Source organism: Chrysochloris asiatica, unplaced genomic scaffold, assembly GCF_000296735.1.
Source record: "Chrysochloris asiatica unplaced genomic scaffold, ChrAsi1.0 scaffold00175, whole genome shotgun sequence".
Classification (NCBI taxonomy): Eukaryota; Metazoa; Chordata; class Mammalia; order Afrosoricida; family Chrysochloridae; genus Chrysochloris; species Chrysochloris asiatica.
Window position 1 is genome coordinate 6203566 of NW_006408693.1, and position 19323 is coordinate 6222888.

The following is a 19323-nucleotide window of genomic DNA, read 5'->3' on the forward strand; positions in this document are numbered from 1 at the left end:
CATTTCAATGTAAAGAAAACAAAATCCTCACAACTGGACCAATAAACAACATTCTTATCGACAGAGAAAAGATTCAAGTTGTCAAGGACTTTGTTCTTCTTGGATCAACTCTCAGCACTCATGGAAGAAGCAGTCAAGAAATCAAATGACATGTTGCATTAGGCAAATCTGCTGCACAAGACCTTTTTAAAGTGTTGAAGAGCAAAGATGTCAGCTTGAGGACAAAGACGAGACTGACCCAAGCCATGGTATTTTCAATAACCTCATATGCATGCAAAAGCTGGACAGTGAATAAGGAAGACCATAGGAGAAATGATGCTTTTGAGTATGGTGTTGGAAGAAAATATTGAAAGTGCCATGGGCTGCCAAAAGTACCAATAGATCCGTTTTGGAAGAAGTACAGCCAGAGTGCTCCTTGGAGGCCAAGATGGCCAAACTTCAACTCTCATACTTTGGACATATTGTCAGGAGAGACCAGTCACTGGAGAAGTACATCATATTTGGTTAGGTGGAGGGTCAGAAAAAAGAGTACGACCCCCCAATGAGATGGATTAGCCAAATGGCAGCATCAATGGACTCAAGCATGGTACTGTAGTGAGGTTGGCCCAGGATTGGGCTGTGTTTCGTTTTGCTGTGCATAATGTCACTATGGGTCAGTACCGACTCGATGGCACCTAACAACATTAACAAATGTACACTTTGATTTTTAAGAACAATATTAGTGGAGGGATTTTTTGTGTCAAACTATTTTTATGACTTTTCTGAATTTTACTTCATATTTTGCAATCTATACAAAAGAGTTTCATCAGCACCTACATAGAGGTGAAAATTGGAAGTTGAAAGTTACGTATAACTGTTATTATCTCTTCAAAAATCTGTCAAACTATCTTTACAAGAGCACTTGCTATTTTCTCTGAAATTCTTCCAACACATCCTTGTGCTTAGAAAGGACCTTTATCTATAAATGAATACCTAGCTAGTGGCTATGCCAAACAGCTGTAATTACTTCACAAAGATGTCAATATGCCTATAGAAACTCTGTTTTTCCCAAAGTTTGATTGCTGCCTAGTTTGTGTCAAGATATCTGACTGAGATATCAGTTATATAATAGGGTAGTGGTTCTCAAACTTTCACATGCAGAAGAATTGAAGTCTCATTAAAACTTGCTATTTCAGTACTCATCTGGAGAGGCTGCATTGACTGAGGCAAGGCCCAGAAACCAGCACTTATAACAAATACTCCAGATGATTTCAAAGGAGAAACTTTGAGAAACACTGTTCTAAAGTCTCACAAAAGAAATCATTCATAAAAGGCTACTTGTCAGAGGAGCTAGGACACAGTTCTGTTGTTCTTGTGCCTCCATGCTACTGCTCCTCCTCCTCCAAGTCTCTTTGCCGCACCCTCCCTCCAGCATCCCCATAATGTGATTCAACCAAATGTAAACACCTGTAGTTTCCCAACACAACAGTTTTATTTTCACTTATAGACCTTAAATGTGTTCACTCCTCTGTATTGTTATCCTACTTCCTCATCCTATATCCTGCTTCACCTGGCTAGCACCTACTCACCCTTTAAGGCTCAGATCAAACAATGTTTCATTCAGTTTGACTTCAGTGAGTCAAGTCCAAGGAGAGGAGGACTGTTTTTAAATTTCATGATCTCATTTTTACATCATATTAAATTAAGAAGTATATTCCATAATTAGCACAAATTTATAAAGGGGGAAATTGCAATTTGGAGACGTCAAGTAAACTTACCCAGATGATAAATGTATTAAAAGTTCTAAGTTGGTACTGACTGCAAAGTTTGTGTTCTTAACATATAAACCACAGGCTGGTATAGAAGTTCCAGCCAGAGGTCTTTCATATAATCTTATACATATCCCTGCTATCACAAATCACACGACACTTATTTACTTGGATATATTGGTTACCTGAGTATAAGTTCCTTAAAGGTAAGCACAGTACCTTTTTATCATTAACACAATTCAATACTTATTACAGTTTTTGATACATAGTAAGCATTAGAGGAAGCACAGTGGCTCTGTAGTGGCTCTATAGTATAAGTACTGACCTGAGAGATACAACATCAGTGGTTCAAGCCCATCAGCCACTCCATGAACTAAAGATGGGGCTTTCTATTTCCAAAAATATTTACTTTATAGAAGGAGCCTTGATGACACAATGGCTAAAGTATTTGACTGATAACTGAAAGGTTGGTGTTTTGAACCAACCCAGCAACTCCACACAAAAAAATACCAGGTAATCAGTTCTCATAGATTGCTCCTGAGGAAAACTTATGGGGTAGTTATACTCTGTCCTATCAGGTTGCTATGAGTGGGCATTAAACTAATAGTGACTCTATAGATCAACCGCAAAATAGTATTATGGATAAATGAATAAACTTTATTCATTCATTTATGAAACTTATAGACTAATAAGGAAGATAGAAAACTGAATAAGAGATTGCACTGAAGTGCAGTGCTGTTACAAGAGAGAGCTAGAGGACATCCAAGCTCCCTGGAGGACGCAAGATGACACCTATCTGATAAGTATACATTCAATGGAAAGATAGGTACAAGTAGAAGCAAAGACAATCATGAAAGACTAGAGGGAGAGGAAGAGCAAAGAAATAGCTCCAATGTCTGAGACTCTAATTCAAAGCAGAAAGTGGTGAGACGTGATGCAGGAGAAGTGGCACTCACAAGACTGGTGAGACTTAACAGAGGTAATGGGAAGCCATTTGAAAGTGTTGAGGAACCAAAGCTACAGATTAGATTTCCATTTTAGAAAACCTTCCAGGCTGCAGAGTGGTAGGAAAGACTGGTGGTGGTAGTGGTTGTGTGTAGTGGAGTTGTTTCTGACTCATAGTGACTCTGTGCAGGCTTTCAGAGTTTGAAATCTTTAGAGAAGCAGAAAACTTCATGGATTGGAAGGGAAGAAACAAGACTAGAAGCCAGGAGTTCAGTTTGAAGGTTATTAAAGTAATTTAGGTAAGAGATGACAGTTGCTCGAACCAAGATTGTTGTTAAATTCTGTCAAGTCGATTCTGACTCATAGTGACCCTGTATAGGGTTTCCAAGGAGCAGCTGGTGAGTTTGAACTACTAACTTTGTGGTTAGCAGTATAGTGCTAGCAGCACCACACCGGGATGGCACCCATGATAATGAAGGAAAGAGGAAAGAATTGTGGAAATGGAGAACTGGCATGCAAAACCAGAAAAATCAGTATAATTTACTAAAGCCACAAAAATGGCCTAGAAAAATATAGATCTTTTAATGATGTATAGAGAAAAACACTCCAAATTATTTATATTTTAAGTATCCTCAGGATAAATTAGGAGACCTGGTATGGTGCTATAGGATAAGCAATGGATTGCTAACCACAAAATCTGCATTTCAAATCCATCATCCTATCCTTGGAAACTCTATGCAGGGTCGCTATTAGTCAGAATCAACTTAACAACAACAGGACAAGTTTAAAATATCCTAAGGGAAAATATGTATTTTACTAACCTGTTTGTAGGGAGTATCATTCAAGTAAATTTCAGTGTCCCCAACTGAAATCAAAACGCTTTTAGAGCAAACAATATCATTGTCAAAGCATTTCTTGTTCTGGGCAATGACAGATATATCCAAATCATCTGTACTCTGCAATATCAAAAATATTTCATTACTACAAATGTATATAATATATACATAGTTTAATTTATTTCTATTTTAAATAATCCTAAAGATTAGCATTTATAATGGAAGACATTAATATTAAATTATAACTTACCTTTAAAATAAATATTTTTATATCTAATAATGTTACCAAGTTTTTAGAAATTCACCAAGATAACTCAATCTTTATATACTTGTAATATCTTGCATTAAAATTTTATTCTAAAAAAGCATTTTTCCATTGTATTAATAAAGCTCAAAATTACCAACCATTAAAATTTTCTTCTGTCAATAACTATCTAACAAAATAATATGTATCTTATGGGAATATTAAAACAAATATTTCTATTTTACATCTTCTGTTCCATTTTACAAATATTTACCAAAAAAAAAAAAAAAAATCCTAAGGAGTTTTTTGGCTAAATTATTATTTGCTTACAAGTTAAAATCCAAATACATACAAAAATTTGCCATATGTTAGTAAATAAATTAATATATTAGAGGGCTTTCTTTGAACTAGGGGCTTTAAATATGTTATCTCATATAATCCTTATGATATTTTAAAGTTAGATATTATCTCCCTTTTACAAATCAGGAAAATGAAGTGAAGAAGAATTAACTAATTGTCCAAAGCTACTTAGTTAAATAAGGGCAGAAACAGGGTTCAACACCCTAATATGTCTTTTATGCTCCTTATAAAACAAAATTGTAAGAATAAATGTGATACTTGAATAGAAAAGTCCAATTTAGGTTATGTTGTTGTTGTTGTTATGTGCTGTGGAGTGTTTCCAACTCATAACAACCCTGTACAGGGTTTCCGAGACTGTAAATCTTTACAGGAGCAGAAAGCCTCATCTTTCTCCTTTGTAACAGTGGGTAGTTTCAAACTGCTGAGGTTAGCAGCCTGATTCATGACCACTATGCTGCCAGAGCTCCTTAGGTTATAGTGAATCTTTAGTTATATTATTTAAGCTCAAACATTCTAAATATAACACCCTCACCTCTAATTAGCTCCCCATTCTTGGTCACAGCAAATTCAATGTATTAGCAGCAAATTCTCTTACTTTAGCAAATTATCTTATTCATTGAATGGGGTTTCAAACTTAGTATGCTGATTTCATGGATACCCTTCTGTGATTCTACAGAGCTCAGAAATTCAATGCAAAATATTGTTCATGAGTATGTGTCTCGTTTTAGTGTACGTGGCTTTCATTTAGTTCTCAAAATTGTCCTTATTGCCCCAGAAAGTAGAATACACTTCTCTAAGAAACCATCCACTGACAGAGGAAGGCAGTAAATTCATCAAAGGAAATGGAAGAATTGTGTCATCCTCATGATCACTGGCATGTTCAAGTCCAACACTGCAGCTATTGAGCAATCCATCTCAATCGGGGTCTCCTTTGCCCTTTCTGGTGTGCAAATCAGTTGTCCCCTCCTAGCAATTGATCTCTCTTAATATTTTCTGTTGTGGTGCTGTAGGAAAAGCATTGGGCTGCTAACTGCAAGGTCAATGGTTCAAACCTACCCCTGTTCTTCTTGGAAACCCTATACTAGCTCGTTACATGTCAGAACCAACTCAATGGCACTTAACAGCAGCAAGCACAAAGCAAAATAATCAGACAACATTCTGGTGTGATCCATAGGTTTTCATTGGCTAATTTTCAGATGATTGTCAGGTCTTCTTTCCTAGTGTCTTAGTCTGGAAATTCTATTGAAATCTAACCACCAGGCATGCTGCTGCTGGTATTTGAAATACTAGTGGCATTGCTTCCACCATCGTGATGTTGTTGTTGTTAGCTGCCATCCTTCTCCAGCAACTGCTCCCTCCTGACAATATGTCCAACGTATGAGAGATGAAGTTTGGCCATCTTGGAGCACTCTGGCTGCACTTCTTCTTCTAAAATGGATCGGTTGGTTCTTTTGGCAGCCCATGGCACTTTCAATATTCTCCTCCAACTCCATAACGCCACCATCATAGTTCTATGCAATTCACCACAGCAAAGCAAACTTACAGAAGAGAGGTATACTGGTCATGCTATTAATTTGCATTTTACTCTTGATGGAGAGCTCTATCTAGTTTAACTCTTTATCTTTGCCTAAATAGAATATAATGGGTTTTTCTTGACTACTATCTGTTTTCATATCCCATGGATAAGAAACTAAATAAAACAAGAGTCCTACATCTTTAAGGTATTAGGAGACCACAACAGCTTTGTGAGAGAGACATCAAAGGAGGCAAGGTTAAAGACTGCTTTTGCTCATCATTGGCCTTATAATTCTCAGGATGGGGCCTAGCATATAGAAAGCACAGAAGAAATACTGATGAGAAACAATGATATAAGGTGTAACAGCTCGAGAGCATTGAGATTAGAAAGGTTTGACGAGGTTTAAGGAAAACAGTGATTGTTTGAGCTATAATCTGAAGAGAATGTTTAAAAATTTAAGAATAAAGTATAGGAAGATGCCTAGCAGTAATTGTGTCATCGTAGATTACAAGTGGCATTTGGCTCTGAAATCTGAGAGTTTCACTAATATTTCCCATTTTTTGCTAACGACAAATAATACTTGTTCTTTCTTTGAGTTTATAGTATAGGTCAAGTTTCTAGTTGTTTTCTTAACTCTTTTTCCCTTAAACTAACTAAAGCTTCTTAATTCAAGGAGTACAATTATGAGTTTTTCCCCAAATTTTCTTTAATACGTGGAAAAAATACCATGTTTTACCATGTGCTACTTATATACTAAACAGTAAACAGTCTCTGCAATGAATAAAATGCCATGGAACCTAAAGTTTTAGAGTTTAACAAGAATTTATTCAGCAAGATATGGTAAGTACTTACCATAATCCATGTACCTAGAAATAGGTTACATGAAAACTACATAGCCCAGAGATGAGAAAATATGAACTTCTCAATTTAAGGGAAAGTTGACACTATCTTTTTAAAATAAAGCTGAGTAAGTATTATTTTTTTTAAATTTCCAATTAGAAAATTAAAAAAATAATTAGATTGATTGAAAAAAATCAAAGATGTAAATGATTAAAAAGGTAATAAAAGATAAGTTTCTAGATAAAAAGATGCTAGAAATAACAAAGGTAAAGCCAGGAATTTGTCATCAACATGTAGAAAAGAGAGTTGACTCACAAGGAAGAAAAAATTAAATTTCTCATTTATAGAAGCGATGTCTTTCCCAAAATAATCAACAAGTAAATGAATAGTGTTGGGAATCATCCTTCCCTTCTCAAGAGAAATATGAAGTTTTTCAGAAAGAGGCAAAAGCTCTGCTATGGAAAAGCTGGTCAGATGAAACAACAACAAAAAAATACTCTTCAAGTTGTAAATGTTAACGTAGAAAAAAAATCCAAGTTCGAAGAAATTTCCTCTCCAGCATGCTCACATTTCAAGACCATTAAATGAGGTGATATTTCTTAATTACTGGAGCTTCTGAGTGACAGAAAGAATCAAGTACTCAACTAGTAGCCAAAAGATTGGAGGTTCAGACCCAAACACAGGTACCAGCCAAAAGATTGGAGGTTCAGACCCAAACACAGGTACCAGCCAAAAGATTGGAGGTTTAGACCCAAACACAGGTACCAAAGCAAACAGACCTAACCATCGGCTTCTGAAAGGTCAGAGCATTGGACCTCCATGGCCAGCCCTATTCTGCACACCTGGTTTACCATGAGTCAGGATCAACTCAACAACAGATAGCAATAAGAACACGAAGTAAATATCTACATCATGTACACATAAAATGTGTTTTGACTGATTGTGAATGTTTTGGTCAATTTTTCCTGAAAAAAAAAAAAAAAGTGAGGCCTTTTTCCAGTGTTAAAAGTTTTAGTAAAAACATCCAATGTAATATAAGCAGTAATTTGTTAAAATAATTCTAATTGATTGTTACCAGTAGTTTTCTTTTTCAATTAAGAAATTAAATATGTTGTTGTTTTTAAGTACCTTCAAATCCGTTCCAACTCATAGTGAGCCTGTATAGGGTTTCCGAGGAATGGCTGGTGAGTTTGAACCACCAAACTTTTGGTTAGCAGTCCAGTTCTTATCCTACAGCTTCAAACCGGAATTTCAAATTAAATGTAGTAAAAGATAAATTCTGATTTCCATTAGTTGTAAACCAACTTTCTTTCTAAAAAGTACATCATAAAAGAGAAAAGAATTTTGCCTTGCCAGAAAAAAAAAGGCATACACATCTAGAATTTGAAACTTAACTTTTTCAAACCCTCATGCCATTTTTCTTACTAAATGAACCATCATGATAGATTTTAATCCAGATATTAAACTAGTGCTCCAAATTTCATTGTTTACTGAAAGGCTGAATATTTCCTGTGACGTGGTTTCGGTACACAAGCAGATATATTTCATTCAATTTTGAAACTGAACACACACAGCATATTTATTTTAAAAGAAGAAGAGAGTGAGAAAGTAAAGATTAGAAATCAAGATTCTAAAGGCTAATTGCCAACCCTTAATGCCTCTTGCCTGCTGAATGGATTGGCACTATTGAATTATAGCACCACTAAAGAAAGATTGCTACAATCCATTCATCAACAAACATGGGCATTTTCTTCATTTTGCTAGGAATAAGATTTGGGACAAATAATCTACTTGAAATAATCCCAGCATTTGAAAACAATGATAAATACTGGGCCTTCTTTATTTCAAAGATAAACATGGGGGTAAGAAAAAGTCTGGCATAGAACAGTAATCAAATTAATTAAGCAGTAATCAAATTATTAAATTAAGAGTTGACCAAGTGTCCAACATTTTACAAAATGATGTGGGGAAAGGATTTTAAAAAGTAGGATATTATCTCTACTCTCAAAATTTACAAATTTTATTTTTTTAAATCTGCCCTCATGTAGACTAATTGTTAGGTACCATCAAGTTGGAACTGATTCCTAGCGACCTTATACACAACAGCATGAAACACTGCCCAGTCCTGCACCAATTTCACAGTTGGTACTAACAGTGTTCAACTGCTATTCATAAGGTTTTAAGTGACTAAATATTCAGAAATAGTCTGTCTCTCCTTCTTCCTAGCATGTCTTAGTCTGGAAGCTCAGCTGAAACCTCTCCACCATGGTCACACTGCTGGTATTTAACATACTGGTGGCATAGCTTCCAGAATCACAGTAACATGCAAACAAACCACTACAGTATAACAAACTGACAGAGGAGTGGTGGCATGTAGAATGGGCACATCTTTATAAGTACAATTTACACTTAATAAATGCTAAGATATGGTACTGTAGGATAAGCACTGGGCCGCAAGGTCAGTTTGAACCACAAGGTCAGCGGTTCAAACTCGCCAACCTCTCTTCTGAAACCTTATACAGGGTCACAAGGAGCTCTGGTAGCGTAGTAGTTATGAATCGGGCTGCTAATCTCAAGGTCAGCAGTTTGAACCTACCAGCTGTTCTGCGGGAGAAAGATGAGGCTTTCTGCTCCTGTAAAGATTTACAGCCTCAGAAACCCTATGCAGGGTCACTATGACTCGGAACCCACTCCATGGCACATCACAACAACAACAAAGGAGTCAAAACTGACTTGACGACACTTAACAACAAGAAGAAGATATTCTTAATGAAGTAAATGAAATAATTCACGTGCCAGGTTTTTTTCAAATCATTGGAAAATATTGGTAAAGATGGTAACATATGAAAGATGCTTTAAATGCTTTTTGTACTTTTACATATGTTTCCATAGAAAACAATGAGAATAAAATTTGCCAGAATTTTCATTTTATGACCTAATTGATATCATAAAAAGGAATACCTTTAATAATGATATATAAATTAGAGATGAAATTTATCATGATATTGTCAAAGATAATTTTTTTTCTGAATGTGACTTATATATACCTATTCAGAAGGAGAAAATATAAAAATAATTAAAATTGGTTCTTTTCAAAGGAAAAGGCTATATTATCCTCTCTAGTGAAAGTATAATCACAAACAAGGAGTATCAACACAAAGTAGTTGGTTGTTGTTGTTGTTGTTGTTAAGTGATACTGAGTCAGTCTTACAAAGTAACACTGTATAGGGTTTTCAAGGTGTGGTTGGTGTGTGTGAACTAGTGACCTTGTGATTAATAGTCAACTTCTTATCCTACAGTGAAATGCAAAATCTAAGATACTGCTCTAAATATATGGAATCAGAATCAGTATTTTAGCAAGATCTCCAGGTGATCTTAACCTGGATCTAACTTAACAAGGTGACCTTGCACATTAAAGTTTGAGCAGTGCTGCTCTACAAGAGTCATGCTGACTTCATTTATGTGTATTGTCCTGATATGGCATTGTGAGTTAATGCACTGGATTTCAAAGTTGGTTTGAACTGTAAGGTCAATGGTTCAAGCTTACCAGCTACTCCTTGGAAACTTTACTCAGGGTTGCTATGGGTCAGAATCGACTCAACAGCACTGAACACCAACAACAATCATAAATATCAAGTCCTGGTAGGCTGCTGTGGGTTAATGCGCTGGAGTGCAAAGTCAGTTTGAACTGAAAAGTTGGCATTTCATGTTCACCGGCCATTCCTTGGAAACCCTAGGCGGGGTTGCTATGAGTTGGAACTGACTCAACAATACCTAACAACATCACAAATACTTAATCCCTACAAGTAAAATTTTAAGTTCAAGTTTAGGGTTCCTAATCACTAGCAGATTGTTCTAAAAAATTATATCACAATCTAGTGATTTTTTTTTTTTTTAGCTATTTAATGTAGCAATAATAGTGCTCATTCTTACAAAGAATAAAAACCAAATGGAACACATGGTATATGATATAAAGTGAATATGACATATAAGATAAACAAAATCTGAGCTACTTAACTTTGTCATGGCCACTATTAATATACAAGGGTATAAGGGGAAATAATGTTAAGATGCTTGGCGGTCATGAATATTGGTTTCCCTTGCCTACTATTATAAAAATAGACACTTGAGTGGGATAGAAAGGAATGTCGGGAAACATGATTATAGAAAGCTTGTAAGCCCAGCTTCAGTCTATAACTTATTGGAATACCTAAAAGAGATTCTACAACTTGCCCAGAGAACGAAGTCTTTTACAGAGCCTTTGCAGTGTATAGGACCTTAGGTGGAATACTGAGCCCCATACACAACCTTCTGAGGTGGGACATTTCCACTAGAAAAGACAAGTAGACCAGCCTGGAACAGCTAGAGTGACAGAGATATATCTTCAAAGAAAGATCATCAGGAAAAACCCAAAACAAAAATGGCAGTATGATTCGCTACTAAAAGAATAAGCAAGTTGTTCTCTGGGAAGCCATCAAGGCAAGCAATCAAGTTCCTTCAAGACAAAACACCCTCGAAGACTGAAACTCAAAGGGAACACATGAGCAGGCATGTAAGCTTGCTGGCAACCATGTTGGTCTACTGGTGAGTGGAAGAGGGGGAAAGGTAGCAATGAAGAAATGGGCTGAGGTCAACCACGTTCCATAGACTCCTGTTGACCTGGAGATGAGAGACAGAAAAGGAAGGGCTGGTTGGTCTAAAGTGTGGTAAGACCTGGGAACACCTGAACTCATGGACAAGGATATAGCCACAGAAGGCTAGAGCTGAAAGTGAAGCATCCAGCTTATATGACATGAGGAGAGATGAACAAGAACACCCAAACTTGCAGATAGTACCCTTTTGACCTAGTCTCGATGGCTTGATAATCAGAACTCGACTAGAGAAGATTATACACACACACAAAAAAAATTTATTGATAAAAGAAATGAGGGTAAGCTGCTACAATTTTATAAACTTGACCTATACTCATGGTAGTAGCTCTAAATACCAACAGAGAGGGAAAGAGTCTTCACATCAATTATCAATGCTCTCCACTCTGTACACAGGGTAGATAGGGACAGGTAACTTAGACACTGGCTACCTAAAATGAGGGGGCAATAAAGGCGCGAAGTGACTGGCTTACAAGGTTTCAAGAAGGAGTTTAGTTTAAGAGTGTGCAGGGGAAGATAGGGTCCCCACTGAATAGTTTTCATCTTGTCTAGATGCATCTGGTAAAAAGAGATAGGAATAAGATTCTTATGATTCAATAGTAAGTAGTTGTTATCAGTACTAATTGTGACTATCACAATTGTAAAGGTAGAAGTTCCATAACAAACATAGTTAATCTTACAGATTAGGGTCCAGAAACAGAGGACCCTAGGATCATCAAGGGAGAAGAGCACAAGCAGAATGTGGGACCTTATCCAGAGAAGCAGCCACACCAGAGCTGGAGGCAGAGATGGGGACATGGAGAGAGGGAGCAGCTGAGGACTTAAGATTCATGAAAAAAGAGAGACTGAGAGCTGGTGGCCAGGAGGCAGTCTTGCAGAATGTGCCCTTTGGAGGTGTAAATTATTACATATGCCTGAGTGTTAAAAAAAAAAAAAAGAGCTAAAATGAATAGAGAGAAATACTGTTAGCTGTTGGTACATGTTGTTGTTGTTGTTAAGTGCCGTCGAGTCGGTTCCGACCCATAGCGACCCTGTACAGGGTTTCCGAGGGTGTAAATCCTTACGGGAGTAGAAAGCCTCATCTTTCTCCCGCGGAGCAGCTGGTAGTTTCGAACCGCTGACCTTAAGGTTCACAGCCCGATTCATAACCACTACGCTACCAGAGCTCCTTAAGTGGTTATAATCACTGTAATGAAACAAAGTATATGATTTGTTGAATGTAAAACTGATGATCTGCCCTGTAAACTTTCACTCAATTCACAATAAAAACTTAAAAAACAAAAACATAGAGGAAGACATGCTTAAGAATTTTGACTTTGTGAGGTTGGTAATGGGGAATCATTGTAATTAAAAAAAAAAAAAAAAAAGCAATGACATAATAACAATGTGAACCTTAGCTTCTGTAGAGTAAAAATCTGTGTCATTGAAGAGAGGAACATTATTCAGAGAGACAGTCTAGAAGTTTTGGGTCAGAGCTACACATGTTGATCTGGAACTCATCAGCCTGTAGATATGGTAAAGACAATATAAGCAAATGAAACATCAATTGGAAGAGAGCCAAAAACAGACCTCTAGTTCAATAAACATTTAATGTACAAGTCTTTTCAATGCAATATATCCATCACAAAAGGATAAATACTGTACAATTTCAGATATATGAATTATTACTGCTTGTAATTAAACAAACAAAGATGACTAAGACTTGGTCCCTACCCAGATGCAGCCAACTTAGTCATCATAAAAGGCAACAAAGAGACAAAGGAATAACCAGAAAGACATTGGAAGATTTAATAATACCCAGGAAATCAAGAGGACACAGAAGAATATCAGAGGCATCTAAATTTCAAGGGAAATGAGGATTTAATACACAATCAGTTTGATACATTTTGAGAAAGATTTATTTGTTTATATGTTCAAATCTTAAAATTGTTACCTGCTTTTTCCAATTTCTGAATTTACAACATAAACTTAAGGGAATGAGACAAGGATAATATAAAAATTTCTTGCTTGTTTTGAGAGGACAAAAACTCACAGTATGTATAATCATAACTGTCCCTTCCTTATGCTCCAAAAGTAATAAAAAGAACACAAAACAAAAGTCTCTATAGGCTTGTCATTCTCTATAATTATATGACTGAAAAATTCACATTCTCAAAGATTAATTTTTTAAGAAATTTAAAATCATTCATAAAAGAATTTAAGAAAATACCAAAAGGGGAACGCAACATAAACAGTTTTGAGTTTGGAAAGCTATAGATTTTGCTGTTCAGTTTTTACTTAAATAATCAATTAGGAATAATATTCTACTTTCTTGACATATGTCAGCAATCACAAAACAATATCTAATAAAGTGAAGTAAAAATCATGTACATTCATGAAACTAATCACAGGTTACCTTGTTGGAGGAAAGGGTGTTATTTATTCTTTTATAGCTTCTAACTAAAGCTTAAAATTTTTGTTTATAAATCTAATTCTGGAATCAGTGATGTCCAAAATTTAGGTGTAATTCAAATACATTAATAGTATGGGAACTCTTAAGGATTTTAACAGGCAAACAAAGATAAAAGTTTATCAAAGTATAGCAAAACAGCATGTCTAGAGTTGAAAATAATGTCTTGTGATTGCTATAATCACAAACAATACATACTCTAATGTTTATTTCTGACTCAGGCCACCCCCACTAGGAAGATGCAATCAACACCACATTAAGATATCACCTCACTCATGCAAGAATCATTATGATAAAAAAAAAAAAACATACAAAATAAGATTGGTGAGGATGTGGATGAAATTCATTGCTGCTGGAAATGCAAAATGGATAGCCACTGTAGAAAATAGCTTTGTGTTTCCTCAAACTTTAAACACAGAATTAATGCATGACCAGCAATCCCAGCCCAAAATATATACCCAAAACATGAAAGCAGGAACACAGACAGAAGCTTACACATTCTTTGACGCGTTATTCATAACAGTCAAAGGATGGAAACCAAGTGTCCCTCACAGATGAATAGGTCAACCAATCAAGCAAGATTATTCAGCCATAAAAGAAAAGCAGTTCTGATACATGATACAACATTGTTGTTGTGGATAAGTACTGTCGAGTCAGTTGTGATTCATAGAGATCCTGTATAGGGTTTCCAAGGAGCAGTTGGTGTGTTTGAACCACTGACCTTGTAGTTCAAACCTGCATTACGATCAAGTGCTTGTTCTACAGTACCACACAAGGACTCCTGATACAACGTTGTTGTTAAGTGCTGTTGAGTCGGTTCTGACTCACAGTGACCCTGTATAGGGTTTCTAAGGAGCATCTGATGGGTTTGAACTGTCGACTTTGTGGTTTGCAGTCCAGTGCTTATCCTACAGCAACCATACTAGAAGTGAAATAAGTCAGTCACAAAAGGACAAATTATATTAAATATCAAGAATAGGCAAATGTATAGAGACAAAGTTTATTAGTGGTTACCAGAGGCGGGAGGGAAGAGAAACAGGGAATCATTGCTTAGGAGCTACTGAGTTTCTGTCAGTGGTGGTCATGGTGTATAACATGATGGATGTAACCAATGTCACTGATACTTAACATGTAAAAAACGTTCATGTGGTAAACGTTGTATTATATATATGACTCCTGGTGTGGTGCTGCAGGGTAATCACTAAACTGCAAGGTCACTTTGAACCAGAAGTTCAACAGTTCAAGCTCACCAGCCACTCCTCAAAAACCCTATACAGAGTTGCTATGAGTCAAAACTAACTAAACAAGACTTAACAACAGCAACACGCACATATATGTAGCATACATTATATATATTTATATGCATATATTAAGATTTGGAGTCCTAGTGTGGCACTGTGGGCTAATGCATCAGACTGCAAAGTCATTTAAATTGCAAGTTCAGCAGTTCAAGCTCACCAGCTGCTCCTTGGAAACCTTATAGAGGGGCGCTATGGGTCAGAATCTACTCAATGGCACTTAACAACAACAACATATTAATATTTGGAGTCCTGGTGTGGTGCTGTGGGTTAATGCACTATACTGCAGAGTCAGTTTGAATCGCAAAGACAATGGTTCAAACTCATCAGCCATTCTTTGGAAGCCCTATACAGGGTCACTGTGGGTAAGAACCTACTCGACAACATTTAACAACAATAATAATATATTAATATTTACCTAAATAAATAATCAGCCCAGTACATTAGTTTAAAATTGCTATAACTTTGGTAGGTTTTGTTAATAATGTGAATTTGAGCTCTCGATAAGCATACTTGCTTTTTATATTGTCTTTGGTGGTGGTGGTCATGTGCCGTGGAGTCGGAACCGACTTACAGCGACCCTGTACCGGGTTTCTGAGGCTGTAAATCTTTATGGGAGCAGAAAGCCTCATCTTTCTCCTGAGGAACAGCTGGTAGTTACGAACTGCTGACCTTGGGCTCTGCAGACCGATTCGTAACCACTACGCTACCATAGCTTAGACAAGTGCAAATAAACAGGAGTAATTAAGACTGTGACCTACCTTTATCAAAAAAACCTGGCAATCACTGGCATAGTCATATTCTAGCCCATCAAAAGAATGATAATGCCGGTCCCCATAAATTGTGCACACTGCTGGGCATGGATAATATGTGCAATTGAACATTCCTCGTCTGCAAACACTATCAGAAAATAACACCAGTTACATTTCTAAGGAACTTTAATTGTTTTCAAGTAGTATGCAATAAACAAAGTTTGTATTCAAGAGTACTCACTGCAGTAGTTTTTACAAATTTTTTCCAATTCATTCAGAACTTAGATAACAATGACAAATTACGCAGATATTGATTGCTTTGCTTAAACCATTAGACTATACACCAAGGCAAGAAAATGTGCCTGGGACACACAGACAACAGATGATGAGTGGAAACTAAAACACAAATCTACTTGTAACCAAAATACCACAATGCCATGTCCTATATTAGAGTAAGTTTAAACACATTAAGTATGACTTCGCTTGTGAGTTTCAAATCTTGGCCCATTTTTTAAGAAAACTATAATCCATTTTTTTACACTATTAGTTTGCCTATTTTCAAACAGAATGTCTTCCAGTAAATGTGATCTTATCTTCTAAACACGTGTCATAGTTTCTTATAAACCTAAGATATTATTTCCTATTAAGTTTTCAAATTGCCATACTTCACACTTTTCTTCTGGGCTGAACAAATAATCATAAAAATGTGTAGGTTCTTGCAGACAGAAGTTCTTTACCAACTCCTGGATGCTTTGGCAATCTTATTTACTCAGACTTGATGTATTTCCTTTTTAAAGACAATCACATTAAGTGACTGCAAGATGACCGAGACTAGTACAGTGGCTGAGGAAAGTCTTGTAAAATTAATGAGTCTCATTACCAGGTATAACACGGGGTTGCAATCACTTCTCCTGAGAGGTACTCCCAGTCTTTCCAGATACATGGACAGCTGTCAGGAACGTAGCATTTTCCTTTGTGCTCTGCCATTCTTACAAATAAAGAAGCAAATGTCATTTAGTGTTTACTAACTTCAGGTTTTAAAAAGCATACCAGTAATCTTTTAAGTCAACAGCTACTGTTTGCATGTTTTATCTCACCTAAGATTTGAAATTGACTCAACGGCAGTGGATTTGTATTTTGTGTGTCTTTCTTACTTGTTTTGGTACTGGAGGATTGAATCCAGTCATTTTTACTCTTTTAGCTGCACAGCTGCTTTTTATATCACCAAGGGAATGCTTGGTAATGATATTTAACTAATCTGTTTTAATCACTTAGTATAATAAAATGCTATGAACATGCTCTTTTCTTAGTGCTCTGCTTTACTATCACAGCTCTTCTAATCCAGCACTGCAATTCCTTATTTAATGTGTATGCTGTTCACTAGACTCCACTTGGGAGAACTGTGGATACTTTGGTGGTTCTATCTCAATGCCTCACACATAATAGATGCTCTGTTACTGAGTGGAGGTGAATATATCAGCCTGTCTATATGCTGTTGTTGATCTGGACTTCAGGGTAACCCTACATGACAGAGCAGAACTACTACATAGAATTTCCTAGACTATAATCTTTACGGAGTCCTGGTGTGGCACTGTAGGATATGGCACTGGACTACAAGGTCAGTTTGAACCACAAAGTTGACAGTTCAAACACTACCAGCTGCTCCCTGGAAACCCTATACAGGGTCGCTATGAGTCAGAACTGACTCGAAGGCACACAACGACAATAATCTTCATGGAAGCAGATCACCAAGTCTTCCTCCTGCAGAAACGCTGAGTGGGTTGAAACCACAAATCTTTCGGTTGTTAGCCACGTTCTTAACCATTCTGCCACCAAGGCTCCTTGCCTATCTATATATCAAGTGCACATCATCTTCTTTAGGTTTCTTCTTTCAAACCAGGAATATCCTCGATTCCATAAGCGCTCACCTTGACCTCCTCAACCTTCTAGCCATTCTCCTTGTGTTTTCTTTTCTTCCTCTGAGTAGAAGGCCCTTCTCCTGCCTCACTCTGCCTGGAAAACATTCTTATCATTTAAAACTAAATTTAGTACTGTCTTTTATGTTTCTAATTCTTTCACAGGATCCCTATATACAAACCTCTAGTGGGGGCTATAGCACAATAAACTGTAAATATTTTGTCAAATATCTTAAAATAAAAAATTAAACTAACATTACTGAATGCTTACTGTGGCCCAGGCACTATTCTAATCATTTTTAATATGTGCTTAACTCATTTAATCAAAATGACAGTTCCATAAGGTAGATTCTATTATTATCTCATATATGTATTTTAGTACTAACCCACCATTCATAGCTTAACACAATGCCAAAAACATTAGCTGCTCTATTAATATTAGTTTCTCAGTTGTTTCAGTGAGAATTGTCTCTCACGCAAATGAACCCAAATCTCAACATATCAGTCTAAGTAGTCATTTTGAATTGTTGTGCTTCTAGCTGCTAAATATTTCATAAACAGACCAAATTGGGAGAAGGAAGAAGAGACGATGACTTAAAAATCCCTGTAAGTTTCCTGCTTTAAGAATATTTAGGCAGTGGGATAAGTAATAACATAAATATTTACTGAGTACATACTTCATAATAATAGGTATCTTAGGCATGATTCCATCACTCGTCTGTCAGTTTATTGTATTGTGGTGGCTTGTGAGTTGCTATGATTCTAAAAACTATGCCACTGATATTTTAAATAATCAGCAGGGTCACCCATGGTGGGCAGGTTTCAGATGAGCTTCCAGACAAAGACAGACTAGGAAGAAAGAGTGACGAACTACTTCCGAATCGCTAGTCACTGAAAATCTTATGAATAGCAGAGAAATACTGTCAGATATAGTGCTGGGAAAAGTACCCCTCAGTTTGGAAGGCACTTCAAATGCAACTGGGGAAGAGCTGCCTCCTCATAATAGAGTTGACCATGATGATGCAAATGGAGTAAAGCCCATAGGAGAAAAGCCCATGGGACCTTCAATTGCTGATGGAGCACAACTCAAAATGAAGAGAAACAGCTGTAAACATCCACTGAAAATCAGAACATGGAATGTACTAAGTACGAATCTGGGAAAATTGGAAGTTGTCAAAAATGAAATGGAATGCATAAACTTCGATATCTGAGGTGTTAGTGAGCTGAAATGGACTTATATTGGCCATTTTGAATCTGACAACCACATGGTTTACTATGCCAGGAATAACAAATTGATGAGAAATGGTGCTGCATTCATTGTCAAAAAGAATATATCCAGATCAGTGATGAGGTACAATGCTGTCTGTGATAGGATAATATTTATGCATCTTACAGGGAAGACCAGTTAATACCACTATTATTCAAATTTATGCACCAACCACTAAAGCCAATGAGGATGAAATAGAAAAATTCTACCAACTTCTTCAATCTGAAATTGATCAAACATGCAATCAAGATGTAGTGATAATTACTGGTGATTGGAATGCAAAGGTTGGGAGCAAAGTACAAGGATGAGTTGTTGGAAACTATGGCTTTGGTGATAGAAATGATGCTGTAGAATGCATGATAGAATTCTGCAAAACCAATGATTTGTTCATTCCAAATACCTTCTTTAGACAGCATAAGAAATGACTATACATATGGACCTCACCAGATGGAATACTTAGAAATCAAATTGACTACATCTGTGGAAAGAGAAGATGGAAAAGC

General features: G+C 36.5%; 1 protein-coding gene across 1 annotated transcript in view; it reads right to left on the reverse strand.

Moving 5' to 3' along the window:
* The window catches only part of OTOGL (otogelin-like), a 233420-nt gene that overhangs the window by 120159 nt on the left and 93938 nt on the right, over positions 1–19323 (reverse strand). Inside the window, exons 20-22 of the mRNA XM_006871844.1 lie at positions 16518–16625; positions 15647–15785; positions 3515–3649 (exon numbers count right to left, since the gene is read on the reverse strand). Of these exons, the coding sequence (XP_006871906.1) occupies positions 3515–3649; positions 15647–15785; positions 16518–16625 (382 nt within the window). The remainder of the gene's footprint in view (positions 1–3514; positions 3650–15646; positions 15786–16517; positions 16626–19323) is intronic.